Raw genomic sequence first — 22,717 nt, forward strand, 5'->3', positions numbered from 1 at the left:
CTGATGTCAGATTTGTGTCCATTTATTCTTTTGCGTAGAGACTGTCCGGTTTGGCCAATGTACATGGCAGAGGGGCATTGCTGGCACATAATGGCATTTATCACATTGGTAGATGTGCAGGTGAATGAGCCCCTGATGGCGTGGCTGATGTGGTTAGGTCCTATGATGGTGTCACTTGAATAGATATGTGGACATATTAACTTAGGTGATACAATTAACTTAGGTTTAAACAGAGACTGGGAATGGTTGGGTCATTACACAAATGCATTTTAGTGCTAGTGAAAGTCTGCAGCCCTGGAGACCGCAGTCCTCTATCCAAAGAGCGTATACCACAGTGGCTCTTTGCCTGTGTGCTTCATCTCCAACTCAGAATGACCACCTCTTTGTGTGATAGGTGTTGTATCCTTGGGGGCAGCAGTTTTAGGAAGAAATCACTTGAGACACAGAGAGCTGTAAACCTAAATACACAACAATAGGGGAATTAATTCTCCTGATCTAATCATTCTTTGGCTTCTTTACCAGCAAGGGGGCCAATTTATTACCCATTGTGATAGTTTCAGTCATCTTCCCAGAAGATAGGTGTCCACATCACAAAAAATAACTACCAGTTTATTTCATACTGCCATCAGATAATAATGGATTTCAATTACTAATGACCTGAGTCAGATTTGAACCTGTGTTATTCTTTAATTACCTAGGGGATTTACCCATATTAACTCCACTAACATGTATCAAGAAGAAAATAAGACACACTATGAAAAGGATTTATTACTCTCCAGTTTATTTCTGCAATGTTCAAATGTTTTCAGGTTTTCCCATTCCCTTGTTAAAAGTAAATTAGTTGTCATCATTTGCTGGTTTGTTGTTGTTTTTTCAGCCAACTCAGACTGTGATGCCTGGTCAGGTAATGCGGGTTACAACAGGTGCTCCAATCCCCTGTGGTGCTGATGCTGTGGTGCAAGTAGAAGACACAGAACTCATCAGGGAATCAGATGATGTGAGTCATAACTAAACACTCATTGTGCTAGTAGTTCTGTGTGCAGTAGCATGTCACTAGGGATTTCAGAGAATCATTCTGCAATCCAGTGGCCTCCAGGGGGACATTGTGTCATAGCGTCCATACCATTCGTTCTTTTTTGCCCTATTTATTAAAATTAGAGTACCAAATCCAGAAGGAGTCAAATACGCTATACCTCACTCTGCTTCCTGGAATCTCATAAACCTCTCAATATTCCAGCTTCACGTAGTATCCTAGTCCATGCATTCCTGTTGAAGGCTTATTTAGTCTCTACCAGTATCTTGATTTGGGCTTTGAGATGCTGCAAACTCTTTATGCACTGAGAATTTGAGACTCTATATTAGTTGCATGCCCACTCGGAGCCTCAATCATCTATTGCATTGATATAAATTTCTATTAGTGGCAGGTAATTACAGGTTTGGCACTGAGGGCCTACCTCAGTATTCTTAGCACAAGGAAGATAATGCTGATCCAAATATCCCACTTGTTAGCACATCCTCAGAGGAGATATAGCATGTTCCTTGCAGCTTGAAACCATTTCCTAATTTCATCAGAAGGAAACCTCAGGTTAGCATCTCTCAGTTAGAATCCGCATCATCTGCCCAATTTGTGCTACCTAGTAATGAGGCTCTGCTAGATCTTGCAAAAGTAAACTAGCATACCCCAGCAACAATACTGCCCACCTGTAAAAGGGCTGATAAGAAATATTATGTTCCATCTAAAGATTAGTAGTTTCTGTTTTCTCATCCCTCTCTCATCCCTGTTTTCGCATCCCTCCCTGGTTGTTGAAGCTTTAAATGAACGTGGAAGGCAACATCACCACTAAATCAACACCATACATCGAAGATCAGAAGCATCTCAATTTGTCTGGTCACAAATCATATTCGTTTGAACTCTGCAGTTTAGAATCACCAACTATCAGACACTGATGGCAAAATATAATCACACCAACTACTCAAAGTTCAATTTGTTTATTGAGCATTTACCACCAGAACAGAGGGACCAATTTCAAGCAATCATTACAGAGGGTCATCCTCTTGCCAGAACATCCCTGCAGGCCTCTTTGGATGCCACTGACAGCTGCTTTCTCTGTTTCTACAGTGATAGTCATGAGAAGGGCCTCCTGGCTTCAGCACTCAGGATTTCTGAGGGAGGTCCAGAATACAGTAAAGGACCTTACCTTTGATAGCTTAAAATTTGTTGCGGAGAATACAAAAGAGTCTCTGCATACATTAAAATATTCCAGGATTACTTTGCATTCTCTAGGAGTTTACACAACTGTGCATAAAAGGAAATTTAGTAAATCCCAGACAGTGCAGAGATCTCGTCCTGTTCAATTCTCCAGCTTCCAGAGACCTTATGAACCCCAATGAAAGAGGCAGAGGTTCCAGAAAAAGAGGCCGTCTGCTGCACAGGCATCGACCTCACAACCCTCCTCATCAAAAAAACCATTTTGATGGGGTGATCAAGGTTCTGAGTTACCCTTACTAGCTGCAATGGTTCACATGCCTTCCTTGCTTCAGGGACCACCTTTCTCACTTCCAACAAGCTTGGAAGCATATCAGTACATACAGGTGAGTTTTGGAGATCATATCAGCAGGATACTCCACTTTACTTTCCTCCCTATTCCCCTTCCCCCTCCCTCTTCAAAGACCCCTCTTGTGAGCATCTTCTAGAACAGAAAATAGACTTCCTCCTGAACTTAGGTGCTATAGAAACAGTTCCTGTACAAGACAGAGGGAAGTGATTTTATTCGAGGTACTTCCTGGTTCCAAAAAAGAATGACAGGTGGAGACCCATTCTAGATCTAAGGCTCCTCAACAGGTTCGTGAAGATACAGAAATTCAAAATGTCAACACTTGCAGCAATAATACCATCATTGGACCTAGGAGATTGGTTCTTGGTCCTCAACGTACAAGATGCATATTTCTATATAGTGATTCACTCTTCCCACAGAAGGTTCCTGTGTTCCACTCTGGCTCAAGACCACTTTCAATAAAGTGCTTCCATTCAGTCTCCCTTCTGCTCCCAGAGTGTTTTTGAAGGTTCTGTCAGTCGTAGCGGCTTATGTTTGCAGAAAAGGGAATCCTATTATTCACATATCTTGATGATTGGATGCTAAGGAGGTGCTTCTACAGCAAGATCTCGGTGGCAATTAGCACTATTTCTGAGCCCGGGACAGCAGTTAAATATTCAGAAGTACACCTTGACCCTGGTGCAAAGATTGGAATTCATAACTCGATGCGGTAGCAGCCAAAGACTACCTCTCAATTCGCAGGTTTACAACCCTATCAAATTTAGTCATTATAGTTCAAATCAGTCTCTAGACATCGGTCAAAAACCTGGATCCAGTTGTTGGGGCATATGGCAGCTGGTACTTGGATGGATAAATTGCCCTGTTCTATTCACACCCTCTGAAGAATCTGGCACCAGCCACTGTCGGAAGACAGGATACTGGGCTAGATGGACCATTGGTCTGACCCATTATGGCCATTCTGATGTTTTTATGTTCTGTCTATACCATCTATCTATGAAAATGGTCTTTGTAGTAACTATATCATCAGCCCTAAGGTTAGGGGAGATTCAGGCTCTCGTGGCTAATCCACTGTAAACAGTGTTCAGTAAAGACAAAGTAACTGCTGAAATGTCTATCTAATAATATTACATCACGTTATGAGTTAGCTAGAGGTGATCCACCCGTGCAGGTTACAGCTCACTCCATCAGGGCTAGGAAGTTTCAACAGCTCCTCTGAGACACATAGCAGTTTCATAAATTTGCAAGGAAGCAACATGGGGTCAGTCTTTCACCTTTCATTATTTGAGGCCTTACGATCAGATGCCCACTTTGGCAGAGGTGTCCTGCGATCAGTGTTTAAATAAGACTCTTAGCACCCATGTCCTGATTATGAGTCCCTGTTTGCAAGTCACCTGGAGTGAAATATATATGGACAATCACTCAAAGAAAGAACGACTACTTATCTTACAGTCACTGGTTCTTTGAGATAAGTTATCCACCTGGATTTCCATGATCTGTTATCTTTTCCAACTACTATGGAGTCTTAGACCAAATGGGATTCTATGTTGTCAAAAGAATGGAGGGACAGTGTGGCTCACTCCACTCTTCATGCCTTCAGTTTGGGGGGAACTTGAGGGCACCCAGGATGCAAGCATGATCCCAATGAACACTGCTAGACAAAAGAACCCAATCTCACAAACATGGGGCACATGCACACCAAAAGTGCAATCCATGTGGACAACACATCTTGAAGAACCACAGTTACTATGAGGTAAGTAATTATTCATTGTCAGAAGATTAAGATTGCATTATCATAACTCTTAATTTATTGGTTTTCAGAGGTTTACGATTAGACAATCTCCATATTCTGGGAGAATACAAGACATCACAGGGAAACTTTAACTCTGCAACAGTGTTTTTGGGTGTTTAATTTAAACCAAAATCCTTTCTGCTTCTCTTTGATGTCTGTCCTGATGAAAATGCCAGATTCTCTGGCACCTTTTTTAGAAAAGTAAAGGGTAATCACAGTGTGCTGTCCAACATTGCCTTACTCTACAAAACAGCTTTTAATATGCAACATGGCAAGGTAGGTATTTCTGAACACATAATGGCTTGCCATGTTTGCCTGCATTGTAAAACAAGTGTCTAACTCATGGCATTGGGATGCCTCAAGTACAAAAGGTGCTAATACAAAAATAAAATTCTTCTCCATTCTCAGCACAGTACAAATTCAGTGCTGCTGACAACCTACCACTTTCTCACAGCTGACCATTTTTATCATCCACCCACTTGCAAAGTTTATAAAATTAAATATCTATACATATCTTGTAGTCTTTAAATTAAACTGCCCCAGTGGATTTATTGGCATTGACCAAATCACCAGAGCATTGAAATCCTGAGTATGTGATCACAAAAGTTCTATCAGAAATCAGAGCTCAGGCTTTCCTACCACTGTCTTGTTCACAGTACATAAACATGACATATTAACCGCTCTCTGATGTTCTGAAGAGGAGAAAAGGTCCCTGTACTACAGAAATTCCAAATAACCCCACGGAAATTTGGGCACACGAGTGGTTGCTAGGGTGGGTTTTTCCTTATTGCCTATCTGTTGGCGTAGTGCCATATGCTTTACTACGCTTCTTGATTTCTCCCTGGAGAGGCTACTTCTGAAAAGGGGAAAGAATCCCTGTGGTAAATAAGATCAAAACACAACCCAAGGATATTGTATGGGGAAGACACATAAACATAGCACTCTTAAAAAAGCCAGGCAAAACTATGCATTCAGTGCAGGTCCCTTCCTAGTGAGCTCAGCTGGAAAGTAATTATTTTAAACTCTTTAAATTAGAGCACACATTGTGATGCACTCATGATCAGCAGATCAAGAGAACCAAGAGGATGCTTGAACCATAATATGGCAGAGTAATCGCTGCTGTGAAGGGATCAGACAGTGGCATGGCCATTTTGTGAACCATTAACAAACAGTGCAGACTGGTGAGAAATAAAAGCTGATTAATTTTGTTTGGTTAACACATTTGGAATTGTGTGACTTTTGTTACAGGGCACTGAAGAGCTAGAAGTACGAATTCTGGTGCAGGCTCGACCAGGCCAAGATATCAGGTCTGTAAATAACCTAGTTTTAAAATACTCTAATATCTCTTTAGAGAATATAATGGATAGTGCATTTTATAGTCATTGTTTTACCATAAATAGCACTGAAATTTTGAATTTATGACCAAGGCACAGATGCACACTCCTCGCTTGGAGCTTGACCAGGTAACGAGAGTCATTTTGAATTATATTCTATTTTTCTTTCTTCTTTTTTTGTGATACGGTTTTCAGACCTATAGGACATGACATTAAAAGAGGTGAATGTGTGCTGGCCAAGGGAACCCACATGGGTCCATCGGAGATTGGTCTCTTAGCAACTGTTGGGGTAACAGAAGTAGAAGTTAACAAATTTCCAGTCGTTGCAGTCATGTCAACAGGGAATGAGGTAAGAAAAATATCTTTAAACTCAAGACTTTTTAAATTACTTTCTTCTGCAGGCACAGGAGTAGTATTTTGGATAGTAATTCCCATCCTAATTCCAATTGGGCCTGTTTTAGTGGTGCTGAGCACCTAAGGATCAGGGAAGCAGTTCACATGTTTATGCATAAAAGCTCCCTAACCCTCTACACACAGGTCCCAAAAGAGATGATGCCTACTCTTAGCAGGTATATACTGTAGGAAGGAGCTGTGCATGAGACTGGTCTCTGCCAGAATATCTTTTTTTAGCATACGATACAAAACTGTAGTCCTACACATGTTTTGTTTGCAGAGGCTTCATAGAATATCAGGGTTGGAAGGGACCTCAGGAGGTCATCTAGTCCAACCCCCTGCTCAAAGCAGGACCAATCCCCAACTAAATCATCCCACCCAGGGCTTTGTCAAGCCTGACCTTAAAAACCTCTAAGGAAGAAGATTCCACCACCTCCCTAGGTAACCCATTCCAGTGCTTCACCACCCTCCTAGTGAAAAAGTTTTTCCTAATATCCAACCTAAACCTCCCAAATGCACTATAAAACCCAAATCCTCAGTAAAACTAGATGTTATTTCTTCTAGTATGTTCACAGAAATATAAACAGCACCCAGCTGGTTTGTAATTGTTCTCTTATTTCTAATACTCTTTGCAGAAGTTTCAAAATTAGAAACATGAATGGCAAAGGATTTATGAAAGACAAGGTAGGTAAGGTAATACTTAGTTGGTCCAATAAAAGATATTACCTCACCCATCTTGTCTCTCTAATATCCTGGGACCAACACGGCTACAACAACACTGCATTCAAAGGATTTATACTAATACCAGGGGAATTTTTAAACACCTGGTTTAGGTACTTGTGGGCAATAGCCCTGTGTGGAAGATGAGGCATTTGGACCAATTTCTATAAAAGACAACTTATATCTTTAATTGAATTAAAAGTCCTCATCTTTACCAACTAGAAAATCACTTTTATTATTGTAGCAACTGTGCTGTATTTAAAAAATCCAGTTACCTCAAACGTGCATTTTGACCTAACATCTTGACTGTGCTCTTCTGAGGCAAACCTTTTGAAGTCTAAACACTAATATAAACCCCTGGCTGTATTCTCATCCTATTGAAAGCCTTTGATGTGTCTAAGTTTTAAATCTTTGATATGTAAAATAGAGCCATAAAAATAAAGCTCTGTTCACATTTGTCCAAACCATTTCTGATTGATGCACCCTGTTGAAATACTTAATGCTTACACAACCCCAATGAAAGTTATTCTGTGACTGCAGAATGCCAACCCACCTTAGGCTGCAATCTTAACAGATATCCTAAGATAGGCAGGAGTAAGCTAGGCAGTAGATACCTCCAGAGAAAGTCCAGGGTGCCCCAAGGAGTGGTGGTGATGAGTTAGTGAGACTCTTTCCTGTGAGCATCTTTTATATAACATTTTAAACCTAGATCCTGGCTGCTTGTGTTCATTAAACATCCTGTGGAACTTTTCACAAGAACGGGGTGCTAGTCACAGTGTTGTGACCTAGCCAAGTTCGAACCTGAGTTATTATATTCTTACTACCTAACATCCTCACTGTAATTTCAATTGATATAGCATTCTCCTTCACCTCCTGTCCCCAACAGCTGTGTTGCTGCATGCTGTTAATCAGCACTACGGTCCATCCCAAAGGCCGAGGTGTTTCAGACATGGGTGAAAGGATTCCTAGTGTAAAACATGTCTGTATGTTTGTTAGATACTTTGGCATCCTTCAAGATGAAAGATGCTATGTAAATATAAGATCATTATCATCATTGCCAGCTTTCTACCCCTTAAAAGTAACACAGTTTTTCATCTAAAATAGATGTTATGTTATGAATTACATGGTTGGCATTTGAAGCTGTGCTTACGTTTTCCTCTGTTAGGCTACTGTATGTTTCCACATTTAAAATGTGTCTTTCAAAGTGAGTAGACACTAGACTTTATTATTCTTGGTCACTGCAGCATCAACACAGATCCTTAAAGTTTCAGTAAGATAAGAACAAGCAGATCTGTCCATCAACCTGGAAATAGTTACAAATTTAGAGTTTGTGATTTGATTTATACTGCGTGGGGTTGGAAGCCTGATACCCCATGAAAAGAGGGTTTGCAGACATGGATGCACTGAAACAATTTAAGAGAGAGAATCCTAGAAAAACGTATTATTTTGCTTTACCAGTGTCTCAGCCACATATCTTTTTGGCTTAAATTGCTGCATAGTCTGAATTCACAGAACCTATTTATAGACACACTCTGACTGACTTGTCATAGGTGTCTGACAGCAGGAACCATATCCCACTTCAAAAGCAAGAAGTTTCCCATGAGCAAAGGCACATAACACTCTGAGGAGACTGACTGGTAATGTGGCTCTGTTTTATAGTTGTTGAATCCTGAGGATGACCTCTTACCAGGAAAGATCCGAGACAGTAACCGTTCAACTCTCCTAGCTACAATTCAAGAACACGGCTACCCAACAATCAACTTGGGAATTGTGGGAGATAAGTAAGTACCACGTGTTAATAAAGATTTCCATCTGTTGTCACTTCATGTTCACGTGTTGCAGTTTAACGCAGCAGTGGGGAAAGAAAACATGGCACAAGCTGCATTCACTATGCAGTTCACTTTAAGTGCTACAGCATTGTGAGGGTGCTCATTTTGGAGGAGGAGTATTTTTATTTTTCTTCCCAGTATAGAGTTTAACAAGCCCCATCCTAGTAGTAAGAGGAATAGTCTGATAAGGATGTTTTTAATGAGAGATTTGTCTTGTTTAGTCTTCCTCTTGTTGTACAATTCTAGCATTGCCTCTACTCCCTGCAGTATGGGCTGAGTATAAATTGGGACAGGATAACAACACCAGCACTTGAATGGTGAAGTGTTTTGGTATCTATTCATGCAGCCTCATCATGGATATAAGCACACTGTATTTAATAAGGCAAGAACCTGCATCTGGGGAATATATGCTACAGAAATTCCAGTTCCTGATCTTTAAGAAGGTGTCTGTCACACAGTTTATTTTCCATATTGAGATTAATTTAGAGGTTAACTTTTTGTCAGATTTCTTGAATCACTATCTTATGGACAAGGCCCCACTCTTGACTGTGGGATATTGCTAAAACAGAATTCCAAAAATGCATCCGAGTATGCAGAAAGTTTTTCAGTGCTGTCCTCCAGTGAGCTCTCTGTTTTGACTGCTGTTACACTTCTGTGATCAAGTCCTTTTATTCATCTGACAATAATTTCTCCTTGGTTCTAACTAGGAGAGTTCTGCTTTCGAGAGCTCTAGCAGAAATGTTCGCAGCCTTTGGTGCAAAAGGTGCTAGATGTGTCAATGTAAAATCCAGAGCTTCCATGTCAGGAGCACCAATTCTCAGGATGGAAGCTTGTGCCTCAGTACAAAAAAAGGTCCAGCTGTGCCAAGAGATCCTACACCTGCTGATACAGGGCAAGAGGAATGCTCAGCTGGTACACAGCACTTTGTGGCAGCCTCATAGAAGTTTATGACTGATCATGGTGGCTGAGTATATACTAAGTCTCTGGAATCATCAGCCCGGTCTCTGGACATGAATATGTATGTGGGAGGGGGTTGTTAGAGAATCTGGAGATTTCAGTAAAGAGCTGTCTGAAATCAAATGCATGGGAGGATTCATCTGATGCCAAATACATATTCTGTATGGAGGAGCACCAAGAAGGTAACTCTTCATGGGATGATACTACCTTTCCCTAGTTTTTCCAACATAAATCCAAGATGGATGATTTTTAGTTGAATTACAGTACTGCGCCCCAGAATCCAATGCTGTGCCTTTGGATTCATTCAGAATAAATGTTTACCAGTCTATGGTTACAACCCTTCAGATCATGTACTGCCAAGGCTTCATAGCCAACAGTCAGATGAAACTATCAAAGAAAGCCTTTACTCTGGTCATTTCTCTTCATCCTTCCTGTAATCTAATCCAGAAAGGTGTAGATTTAGCTTGGGCAGCTTTTGATGTGAGTGATATGATTTCACTGCCTAGAGGTGGATGCCCACAAGTTTGCTTTGCTGCTGACCTCTGAATTCCAGAAAAAGGTCCAGAGAGAGCCCAAGGATCTACAATACACTAGAGAGAATTTGTTTTGGGGATCAAATGGAACCTCACTGCAGAAGACAAAGGAAACAATGGCTGTATTGGGTTCTCTTGGACCTGTGTTTTCTCCGTTCGGTCCCTTGTTCAAGGGAGGAAACGGAAAGTCTCCACTTTAAAACCCAGGTCTCAGATTAACATATGGCTTCAAGGATGCTCAGTTTCCCCTGCACAGGACACTTGGCTTCAGCAGCCTCTTTCAGCAAGCATCAAAACCCAAAGTGTTTTTGAAAGATTGTGGAGCATTTAGTTAACCTATAATTACCAGTAGTCTGCCAGGACCTATTTGTCAGAGGTTGACCTGGAGCCTTTTACCCATGATGGCCCTGGTCACTTCTGACACATAGGCCATGAGCATTGTTCTTTGGGGCTACAAGATCAAATTTTCCCACCCCCAACCCCATCTTAAAATGCTCTTGGGCTCCTTTATATCAGGAAAAGATGATGCAGGAAATCCAATCTGTCCTGGAAGAGAAAGCCTTCAGATTTTCACCATGAGGTGATAGGAATAAGGGGTTTTATTCCAAGTGCTTCTTGATAGTCAAATCTGGGGACTTTAGCTTAACTTGAATTTCAAGGAACTGAATAGCTATGTAGTCAAAGAGAAATGGTCACTCTGCGAGCCCCAAAGCCTCTTCTATGGGAGCATGAACAGCAGTGTACTTAGGACCTTGACCTGCGCACAGAAATATTTCCCAAGCAACAGAAGTACCTCATATTTCTTGAAGGAAACAGCATAACCTATTTTATGTATTTGCCTTTTAGACCAGTATGGGCTGGTCTTTGGCAGTTGTCATGGCCTAACCGCACAGGATGGGAATTAATGTGTTCCCCAACTTGGATGATTGGCTGATGAAGAACACCATTCTCTAGTGTATCAAAAGATTAATAGCTATCACCACTGCTTTGGAGTTAGTAGGGTTCATGATAAACTACCCAAAGCCCCAACTTGTCCCCAGCAGACAACTGGTACCTAGAAACCCTGCTAGAAACAACTCAACTCAAAACCTCCCTGTCCCAACACAGGATCCAGGATATCATCAATCTGGCAGAAAGGATATGGATGAGTCAGCAGGTCACAGTTTGAAACATACTATATGAATATTGTTTCTAGAAAACACAGCTGTATTCATAGGACAACTCCATATGCAGTAACCACAGTGGATCTTGAGATCCCAGTGGAAGCAAGCCTCACAAAGACTTTCACATTGCATCCAGGTAAATCCAGATAATGGATCTCCTGTGGACCTGTCTGGCCTGGTGGAAGTCCAGGGCAGTTTTCAAACAGGAATGGGCTTCCAAAACCCTCCTGTTCAAATCACAGTGACCATCAGTGCTTCCAGCCTGAGATGGGGAGCTAACACAAAGGGACTCTACAAGCAGGTAAGCTGATCTCTACAGAAACAACTGCACATAAATGATTTGGACATAAGTGGGATCATGTAGATCAGAAACCTAATATCCCAGAAGGTGGCACTTGTTCAAATGGACAATCGCATCACCATACTTAACATAACCAAGCCAGAAGGCACCAGATCACACATTCCGTACCTGACAGGGGAGAAAATGACACACAGGCTGAGTTAGTCTGTAACAGATCCTCCTGAGCGGTCTCTGGATCAGGAAGTGGCAGATCAGCTCTTCCTCCAACTAGGGATATTGGAGGTACCACCCACTTGAACAAGAAACCGCCAGTGTTCTCATCATGGCACCAAAAAGAAACTGCATTAGCAGTGGATTCCATCCTCTGATAATGAAGCTCCTGAACACCTTCCCATCAGTCCCTCTGGCAGCACCAGCTCTGGCAAACCTAAGAAGAGAGAAACGCTTAATTTTCCTTTTAGCCCCATACTCTCCCAAACAGGTCTGATTCTAAAATCTTTTGCCATTGGCTAAAGGGGATTCCGTCAAACTGAGATTCTGACCTCAGATCATCATGCAAAACCATTGCGCCTCACTCGATCCCAATCAGGAAGCCCTTGTCCTGACAGGGTAGAGCTTCGTATACACATTGTGTCTAAGCAGGTGATTCATGTCCTCCTGCCATCATGGAAACCTTTTGCAAGGACCTACGATTCCAAATAGAAAAGAAGATTTGCAATGTGATATAATTTGTCCCTGGGGAACCTCTTTACTTTTCAAGCACAAAAGTTGTTTGTCAGAACCTAGTTTAAAACAAAGTAAACTCCATCCAGATATGTCTCACCGCTTTTTAGGCCTCTCAGTCAAAGGTAAACAAGTGTCTCTGCAGCCCCTTACTCTCAAGTTCATGAGGGGCTTGACACATTTGACCCCTCCCCATTAAAAAGCCCCTTGCGTCTTGGGATAATAATATGATCCTGACTATGCTGATGAAGATCTGTTTCAACCACTGAGTTTGATACTTGGAAAGTCATTTTTCTGGAGGCAGTCAAGCCCATCAAGAGAAATTTGGGTCCCCGGTACATCATGTTTGGTGGATCCCCACCTCCTTCCATTTCAACCTACTTACAGACATTTTGAGAGGGCCCCTGAGTGCAGGGCCCCAGTACAATTGTTCTCCCTTTTCTCCACTCTGATCAGCCCTGGACGCAGTTAGTACAGCCTAAAGAATTACTGAGCTTCCAGATCTAGAGAATGACTACTGAACTTTATTTTTATTATTTGGTGCTGTGGACTCATCTGAGATTCCTCACCAAATAACGTTATTCCACTTAAATGAGCCTATTGTCCTTATAACATTATTTCCACACCAAATGCCCATCCTTGGGAGGCTTTTTCTGTATATTTGTCAAAATGTCCTTGGGGTTCTACTAGGGTCAAACAATTTACTTTAGAAAACCACCCAATTGGGTTTTTTAAAACATTTTATGCTAATTCATGGTGCAGTGCTGTTACCAAGAAGACAGTGTCTACATGGGTATTTGAGTGTGTTTCCTTTTGTAATGACCTGCTCTGACTTAACCCTGGAAGGCCACATCAAGGCACATTTGGTCCTAGGCAAGATTGTGACTACTGTCTGTCTCAGAGGCCTTGTTTAGAGCAGGATTTTGATGAGTTAGCTAACACATGTTAATAGCTTAATGTAGACAAGGCAAATACACCTCTAATGTGTTTATTTGATCTAGGTAAAGCCTCGGTTCCCTCATAGCTAAAGTCTACAATTTATATATATATATAAAAATCCTGGGAGATATCTTTAGAGAGAGGAAATTCCATCTGCTTCTTTGAAGAGATTATTGTGACACAATTCTCCCTTCGCATTTTGGGAATTATATTCTTTTACTGTTTCCCTGCTTACACCTAATTGTTTTGTTTTTTTCTTTTTTCTGGGGCATACTTTTTTAACTTGAATAATTTTTGAATTACCTTATCACGGGAGCTTCACTTCCTATGCAACTGAAGGAACTGATTGGAAGGTTTAGAGGACAACATTTATATACTGCAGGGTTTGGCATGTAACATGCAGTAGGGGGCACAGATCCTAATATAACTTGTTAATGGTGCTCTCCAAGATCAGAATTCTTTAAGTACTGTAAAAGTTCTACCAACCTCATACTAAGCTAAAAATCAAGAGTGAGAATCCTTTTGGAATGATATCTGCAGAGAAACAGTTTTTCAGGTAAGTATTTTTCTCTTTTATCTCCATTTTATGAACCATTCACAGGTGTTAATTTAACAAAATAGCTCATCCAGGTTAAGGATATTCCTGTTGGCAGCTACTCCATAGCCCAATACTATATGGTGCATGTATGCACATTCCAGTCAAATATTTGAAAGGATCAGGAGATGCTTGAACATCATGATGGTCACTGCAGAGCACTTAGGTGCACTTTAAAATCATTCTTATCACTTGTGCAGTTTTCAATGGTCCACTCAAAATTGGACATAAAGCCACACTGAGTACTTTGCCACTTACTCTATCTTTTGACTTCAAATCTATACCTACATTTTATTTATTTTCATTATTTATTTCAATGTTGTTAAAACAATTTCTGAGCTTCTCTCCATTGTTTGTGTCCATTCTCTTGGCCTACTTATAAGGCTTGGTATGCAAAAAATCAAAATATCAATTCACAAAACACATCTATCTGCAGTGAAAGTCCAGGAGGTCTGGAATACAAGAGAAGAAGAACCAGCCTGGAGAATGAAGTGGGGCTGAACCTAGGCTAAAAGCTAAGCCTCCCTCCCAATATATGAAACCATATTGTTTGAGGAGCAGACATTTCAAAAGTTATTCTAAGAGGCGAGGCAGAATGAAAAGAAATTCCTGCAAGACAAGCCCAAACACAGAGCACACAGCAACAAAGCCAGAAGCCTAGAATTCTTTATCTTTTGTTCTTGACCTGGTTTCCTACATCTTCAGCCCTCTGGTTTCCCAGATCCACTTCTTGCTAATATAGTCTAAGGGTGACCTTCATGCTGAAGGTGATATACAAATATTACTTTTGACTATTTTCTTCTACATGAACAGGGTCAAAACAGGCTTATAGTTGCATTTAATTTGCTCATAATCTATGAAATTGTCATCTGATTCTGTGGAAAACTATTATTAAAAATATGTGCATCTTTGTTTTGAGTAGCTGATCCCCATTAATTATTTATCATGGAATTTTTGTGTGTATTTGCTGCTTTTAAAAGTTTTGTTCATGGCCTTCCTTGTATTTACTTTCTGTAAAAGTTGTACAGCTTAGCTCTGGAGAAATGTGCAATAAATTAGGCCAGTGTTGCAAAGGGGTTTTTTAACATAACCACGCTCCATTTTTAGAAGTTCTTCTGAGGGAGCCCCTTTAAAATAGTTTACTGATGGACCTCTGAATCTTAGCCTCTGTGCCTGGTGAGTTTAATTTCCTTTCCTGTTGTTTACCTCTCTTGTTTACCTTCTGTTTACATGAGTAAATTTGCCCCTTCTATGGGTTCTTTCTCTAACTGTTGTTTCCCCTGATCATTTTACACTGTAGCAGCTGTGTAATGTTAATTGCTTTCATCTGTATTTTATCCTGCAATCATGAAGGTTCATAATAGATAGAGAGGGAATTGCTACAGAATTTCATCAGACGCTTCATAAACTTTACATTAAATGCGCCTTGTTGAATTGCTAAAAAATATTGCACATATTTCTTATCAGAATAGTCATAAATTCACAGGCAGCCTGTCTTTTACTTTGTGTGAAGAATCAACATATAGGTTTTTTGTGTGTCAGAAGTAATTATTTCCACACTGATGATATAGTTCTGTAATGACACATTGTTTGACATAAAGCTCCCAAGGGACATCTAAATCTTAAAAATCATCATTGCTATTATGACAGCATCACTTAATGATATCCCCAGAACGAAAAGCTTTGAAAAAGCTCCTTCTATGTTTTAGAAGGAATACCAAGGCCTGACTCATACCAGGATTTTAGTCTACCCGAATGTTATGCTTGCCATCCAGAAGGTCTAAACCTTTTGTAGCTGTGTCTGATGCATGTAATTACCAAAATTTTAATTCACAGACCATGAAGATCACTCAGAGGTGTATGTGACATTTTAAGGCACCTGTCACTTTGGAATATATATCACCCTGGTGTTAAGCATACATACAGAATGTGGCAGCAGAACTGTAGGATCTTGTCTGCACTAAATATTAGTCTGATGTCCACATAAGACAAAATTAAATATGTATTCCAAATAGTATGATATTTATGAGTATGATTAAACAAAGGCTACTACCATCTGTTAGACCTAGTGGAGAGGCAGGAATTCAAGTGCTGAGTTGTTAGTTTCTACAGAAGTGTCTTCACGTCTAGATCTGCTCAAACAACATTGTTTTTATAGATTTCAGTCATAAGTTAAAGCATCCAGGGATATCCAAACCCAGTAATTATTTGAAAAAAGTTGAGGGTTCAAGGCTGTTACAAAGAGGATGGTGATCAGTTGTTCTCCATGTCCACTGAAGATAGGACAAGAAATAATCACTTTAATCTGCAGCAAGGGAGATTTTACATTGGATATTAGGAAAATCTTTCTAACTATAAGAATAGTTAAGTGCTGGAATAGGCTTCTACGGGAATTTGTGAAATCCCTGTCATTGGAGGTTTTTAACAATAGGTTAGAGCAACACCTGTAAGAGATGGTCTAGGAGGTATACTTGGTCCTGTCTCAATGCAAGGGGCTGGACTAGACAATCTTTTGAGGTACCTTCCAACTCTACGTTTTATGATTCTATGAAACGTGGAGGCTCCCTCTTCCATGTTCTGTCAACCAGAACATTTTCCTTTCCAAGTGTAAATGTTTTGTACATATCACAACTTTTTCATGACCATTAGACCAAACTTTATTGCAAATGTCACTCTGATGTCATCCCTTCCTCTCTGTTTATGTGACAACCCATCTTGTTTTAATGTGTGTACTTGAACCTGAAAGCACAGAGCAACATCTAAAGGTCAAAAATAAAAGAGCTTCTAAAACTGAGATTCCTGTGCAACAGGTTATCTTCTATAGCAGGTAACAAACTATCCAATGTGGCACTCACTGAGGGTGAAATTTTCACCTATTAAGAGGACCAGTCATTTTGATGGTCCTCACACAGGCATGAATTTCTCCCTGAATTAGCATTTCGGAAAACTGTTTCTGAAGAGCACAGCACAGCATCAAACAGCAAGTAAATAGTGAGGAAGGTACCACTCTTGCTATATTTGATGGTACCATGAATCTTTATAATTTTAGCTGTTACACCTCCACGGTGGGGATAAAAACACAACTCCAATCTGCTTTTGAGGCATGGCGTAAAACTTTCATAAGCCACCAAATTACTTAGGAGCCTAAGTCCCATTTTCAAAAGTGACTTAGGGACTTAGAAACCTAAGTTCCATTTACTTTCACTTTTGAAAATGAGACAAACTCCTAAATCATTTAGGCACTTTTGAAATTTTTATGTATGGTGTCCATTAGATGGAACAAAGTAGTTAAGTAGGAATTTGAGGGGGCAGTTAAAAGGTTTTCTCACAAGAATGAAGGTGCAAAACAATCTGATGTAGAAAAGATTATTTGAGATTATCTTTTCCTTCTTGTAGAGAAGAAAAGGTTAATTTGAAAAACCTGGCAAAAAGGAGTAGAGAAGAAATATGAAAAAGCAGCCTGCTGAGAAATTACCAGAAGCTCTATTAGCCTACACTGAAACGGGTACTGATAGTTCAAGTAAAAAAACAAAACAAATTAGCATAACACGGTTTTCCAGTTTTAGTGTAGTATTTCTCATGTCCAAGATTGTGAAATTACCACATAAAACAAAATAACACCCACTCCCTCTCTGGCAGAAGTCATCTAAGGACTTATCTGACTGTGGTGCATTCTCTACTTTCTTCTGAGCTAATAAAATCATATTAGATGAATTCCCAGTGGCAGGAGGGAAAAAGGATTCTGCAGCAGTTACTAAATAAAAGGAAAAGAATAACACTCATATAACTTCAAGTTTATGTTTCAGGGAGTTCTAGAGAAATCCAAGATCTCTGATTTTCAGTGGTTACAATTCCCCTATAAAATAATAATAATTGCTTAATTTATCTATTGCTCTTACATCTTCAAAGCCCTGTATTGATATTGACTAAAACCTGTGAGATAGGTAAATATTATCCCTATTTCACAGATGTAGAACTTTGCATTGAACAATCCACTTTACCTCTTTTCCTCACTCAACAAAGTCAGTGACAGTCTCATGACTAGAACTCAAGACTTCTCGACTTCCACTCCTATACTCCAGAGCATACTGTCTCACAACTTCAAAAAACTGAAAGTGAAGTTCTCCCATGAAAAGTGTCAGGGACCTACAGCTGAACCCAGACCCAGCTCATTGCCCTTAGCCGATTCAGCTAATGAATCTGGACTTCTGATTGGCTGAAGACTCTAGCAGGCACATTCTCAAATACTGCAGCAGGTCTGGGTCTCTGGCTGTTCAACAGTATTCCATGCCTGCAGCTGTGTTTCTGATCCTGCTGTCAGTGCCTTCCTTGCTCCTGTCCCATGCTCCTTGTTCCTGGCTTGCAGTCCTGGTTTCCTCCCCTGGCTCCCGATCTCTACTCCTGTCCCTGCTCTGGCTGATAGTCTGGCTCTGACCTTTGACTCCTGATTCCTGGTTCTTGCCTCTGGCTTGCTCCCTGGACTTGGTATTTGGCTTCTGACCTCAGCTCCGTCACTCGGTTCCTGATTCCTGGCTGTCAGCCGTAGCTCATTCCCTGGGCTTGATAACTTGGCTCCTGATTCAGGTGCTGACCACTCAGCTTGGTGACTTCTCCTCCAACCACTAGGCTAGCCTCCCTGCCCACAGCCTTGTCCTTAACAAAAAGTGACTGCAAAAATGGTATGGTGAGGTTCAGTGTTTTTCCTCTCTCAATGACTCCAGATCAGATTTGTTCTGTTTACAATATAAAGCTGTTTTTCTAACTGACAGCCCTGCAAATTAATTCTAGGATCCGAGAATCAGTAACATTCTTTCCTTCTAGTAGCTATTATGCAAGGATCAGCTATTGCATTAAAAAAGCAGTCATATTTAGATTATGAGGTGAAAGATGATAGGGCTAAACGCAAAGTAAAATTCCTCTTTTTTTTCCTTTCTCGCTCTTTCCTTTTTCCTGAGACTGTAAATATCAGTTTCCAAACACCTCTGTCAAGCGTTTCTAATCTTGACCTATTTAAATAGTGTAGCATAATTACAGTCATTGTATTAAATTGTTTTTGAGGACAGTAACACAAAGCCCTTTAATTGCTTCTAGTTGAAAAATGTTATTACATTAAAGCAATGTTGCAAGTTAATTTTTTTAAAATGATGACTTTAGGATATTTTAACAGCAAATAACTTCTTTCCTTACCCATTTGACTGCTTCTGTATCTACCAGGCAGAATGCTTCTGCTGCATTATGGAATATAGTATCTATATGTACTAACATTCCATTGATTTCAATCATACGTTAATGGATAATAGATAGTAGTACACCAGGTTCAGAAGAAGATCAGCACTGAGAGGGTTAACGATTGATGAATAATATGGCAATGATTTAGAAGGATAGAATACTGGAAATTAGACTTTGGTTCTTTTGAAATGCTCTGTTTCAAATTAATTTAAAACTTCTTGGCCTATGAAAAGATGCTTTGGATTCCCTTATAACCAATTTTGTGGTTCTCAAATTGTAATGAGCCATAAAACCAATGTCCCTGTTAAGTCCATGATTTTTGGTGTTTAGCACAGTTATGAATTTAAGTTCCCAGGTTCACCTTTTGAGGGGTTGTGCAGGTTTCCCTTAAGGACAAGTATTGAAAGATCAGGTATAGAATGGTTGCTTTGAGACCAAGATAGCTACAGCATATCCTGGGACCAACACAGCTACAACAACACTGCGAACAGAATATTCTATAGACAATTTAGCAACCCCACTGAAAAAAAATTAATTTGGTTCTTGACGCTGCTCTCCTTAATGCTGGAGACTGGAGCAGTGACCAGGATCAGGTGGGAACTTTGAAGGTGGCTTATTACAGCATTTCTCCCCCACCTCCTGAGCTGCATTGAGCCTACATCTAGAAATGGAAGTACAGGTTGCTCTCTGACAAAAGCAATGGAATAAGAAATAAAACACTAAGGCCTGGTCCACACTAAGCCCCCAGTTCGAACTAAGATACGCAACTTCAGCTACGTCAATAACGTAGCTGAAGTCGAAGTATCTTAGTTTGAACTTAAAAGTACTTACCGCGGGTCCACACGCGGCAGGCAGGCTCCCCCGTCGACTCCGCCTACTCCTCTCGCAGAGCAGGATTACCGGCGTTGACGGCGAGCACTTCCGGGATCGATTTATCGCATCTAGACAAGACGCGATAAATCGATCCCAGAAGATCGATTGCTGGCCGCCGAACCAGCGGGTAAGTATAGACGTACCCTAAGGGCAGGTCTTCACTACAGGGGGGGGTCGATTTAAGATACGCAAATTCACCTACGCGAATAGCGTAGCTGAATTCGACGTATCAGAGCCGACTTACCCCGCTGTGAGGACGGCGGCAAAATCGACCTCTGCGGCTCCCCGTCGACGGCGCTTACTCCCACCTCCGCTGGTGGAGTAAGAGCGTCGATTCGGGGATCGATTGTCGCATCCCGACAAGACGCGATAATTCGATCCCCGAGAGATCGATTTCTACCCACCTATTCAGGCGGGTAGTGTAGACCTAGCCTTAGACTAAAGCCTTCTTCAAGGATGGCTGTCGAAGAGAAACTGAAGTCTAGATGTATAAACTACTAGTTTTTCAGAACAGCTTAGTTTCAGGATTTTTTTCATGCATGCTGACATTGTTTAGCAAGTATCTGATCATATATAACAGAAATCTTTGCTGGAATGGCTAATGAGGACAAGCTACATATCATTAAGTCAATATACCTGAAAAAAATCTTTGAGAAGATAGATTATATCTGCCATATTCTTCTGCAGCATCCCTTGGCCCCTGAAAAGTATTAAACTTCTTGTTGTTCAAGGGTTGCAAAACAATTTCTTATGGTTGCTGTGTCCATTTTGGTTTCAAACATCTTATTTTAATATTCCAGAAGATGCATTTTAAAGATTTCATTATCAAGTTAATTGTCTTAAAAAAGAAGAGGGGGAGAGAGAGAGAGAGAGATTAAAAGTACTTTTCTTTGTGAGGGAAATGAAATGTACTCATCTGTCATCTGATACCACAGAGTAAAAAATAGACTTTGGTTTGTTTTATATTTGTAGCACAGAGGGTCCCAAGCATCTGAAAAGAGGGTTTCCCAGCCAAATTGACTTGACCAGGGTACATGGTAATAGGAACACCACCTCCATAAGGTAGCAATTTAAAGTAAGACATCAGCTGGTTCAAATTGGGTCCTAAAACCAGCTACCTTTCATTCTGGATACTTTTGTCTCTATTAGTCCTTCTCCCTCATAACAGCAGTTGTATCCGATAGTTGAGTAGAGGAGATTAGACAGACTCCTATGAGAATGAAGTGGTGCTGTAATCAATCACTAAGGTAGAGAAGCAGGATGGATACTGCACCTTTCTTCTTTGCAATCAAGAACATGACATTTACATGCCTTTGAACCCATTTCCTGAGGAACAAGTTAGGTTTCCTGCATGGCAATTCAGTGCACAAACCACAAAACTTTACGTCTGACCCAAAGTTTGCTTTCCCCTTCCTCTTATTTTACCTTTGTATGCCTCCACTAGGCATGTGAGAATTAACTATTTAGTTGGAGGCCTTCTCCAAAGATTGTCCGTTTTCTGAGGTCCTTCACAAAAATCTGTGTGCTTAGCACCCTTCATTTTGATTTCTCTTGAAGTCAAGAGTGAAGATGTTTCTTCCTAGACTCTGGAAGAAAACAAAACATGCTCATTATGCTCAGCAGCACTGTTGCTAGCAGATGGGCATGCTCAAAGTCCTCAAATGCTTCCATGGCTTCTTCACATTTCATCCATGTGAGCAGCCCTTTGAACATTCTGAGCCACTCAGGGGAATGTGGCTGGGCCTAGACCATTCCTTTCTCCCCAGGAGCCTCTCCTCTTCCCAGGCTCTTTACTCCCCTTCTGCTTCCTTTACCCTCAGGAAGCCAGATGCTTTTAAAGAAGAAGGGACACAGAGCTTCCAGAACACAGCGGAGACAGGCCTACCAGATTGGTGAGCACCATTTTTAAAAACACTTGAAATGTTCAGGCACATGCATGCCAGCACAGGCAGGGAAAACTAGAGGCTATTTGTGCAAAACTTTGAGCATGGAAAATACCAGTTATTGTTATACTAAATAACATTTTATCCTTGCTGGTTAAGAAGTTAGATACTGCTGCCGCGCTGGTGCTGAGGACTGCTAGCACCAAATTGAATGTTTATGCACCAGTGCACTGGCCCATATGGCACCCAAGACTTTGATAAAGTTAATGGTATTGCAACTGTTTCACATTCTGCTAGTACTGAGAATGCTGATATTATTCACCCATACCAGGAAACAACTTTATCCTTCAGGAGTTTACCTTTTAAAGATAGTGCAAGTTAGGAATAAATGATGTGGTATGGAGGCATTCCAGAAGGGTGCTACTTCACTGAAGTCATTATTACAACTCTTTAGTCATAATCACATCCATATCATGCCACTCATTATCATGCCCATGCTGATAATTACTCCAGTAGATCGACTTTAGATCTCATGGAGTCCATGGAACTATCCAGGGTAGTTTCTGCCCTGAAATACATATACTGTCATATATTGGATCTTATTTGGAGTCTGGATTAGGAAATACACCTCTACCCCGATATAACGCGACCTGATATAACATGAATTCGGATATAATGTGGTAAAGCACACTCCCGTGGATCAAAGCAAGTTCGATATAACGCGGTTTCACCTATAACGCGGTAAGATTTTTTGGCTCCCGAGGACAGCGTTATATTGGGGTAGAGGTGTAATGCAAGGTGAATGATGATTATATTCTTGTCATATACGGGGTTTACAATAGACAGTGATAAAAGATGGCAAGAGCAACCTATCATAGCTTCTGTTAACAAAAGAGAACCT

At 40.7% G+C, this 22,717-nt stretch overlaps 1 protein-coding gene across 12 annotated transcripts in view; it reads left to right on the forward strand.

The window, feature by feature from the left end:
• Positions 1 to 22,717, forward strand: part of GPHN (gephyrin) — a 662,403-nt gene that overhangs the window by 605,916 nt on the left and 33,770 nt on the right. For 7 of the 12 annotated variants that reach the window (XM_026651349.1, XM_026651352.1, XM_026651355.1 and 4 more), the window contains 4 exons: positions 878 to 997; positions 5,593 to 5,651; positions 5,874 to 6,027; positions 8,451 to 8,572. In XM_026651349.1, coding sequence (XP_026507134.1) covers positions 878 to 997; positions 5,593 to 5,651; positions 5,874 to 6,027; positions 8,451 to 8,572 — 455 coding nt within the window. Of the gene's footprint in view, positions 1 to 877; positions 998 to 5,592; positions 5,652 to 5,873; positions 6,028 to 8,450; positions 8,573 to 21,753; positions 21,826 to 22,717 lie in introns of all 12 variants that reach the window. The other 5 variants (XM_026651346.1, XM_026651348.1, XM_026651350.1 and 2 more) reach the window with 1 other exon arrangement.

This window comes from Terrapene carolina, unplaced genomic scaffold (assembly GCF_002925995.2).
Source record: "Terrapene carolina triunguis isolate 2854851 unplaced genomic scaffold, T_m_triunguis-2.0 Scaffold96, whole genome shotgun sequence".
Taxonomy (NCBI): domain Eukaryota; kingdom Metazoa; phylum Chordata; order Testudines; family Emydidae; genus Terrapene; species Terrapene triunguis.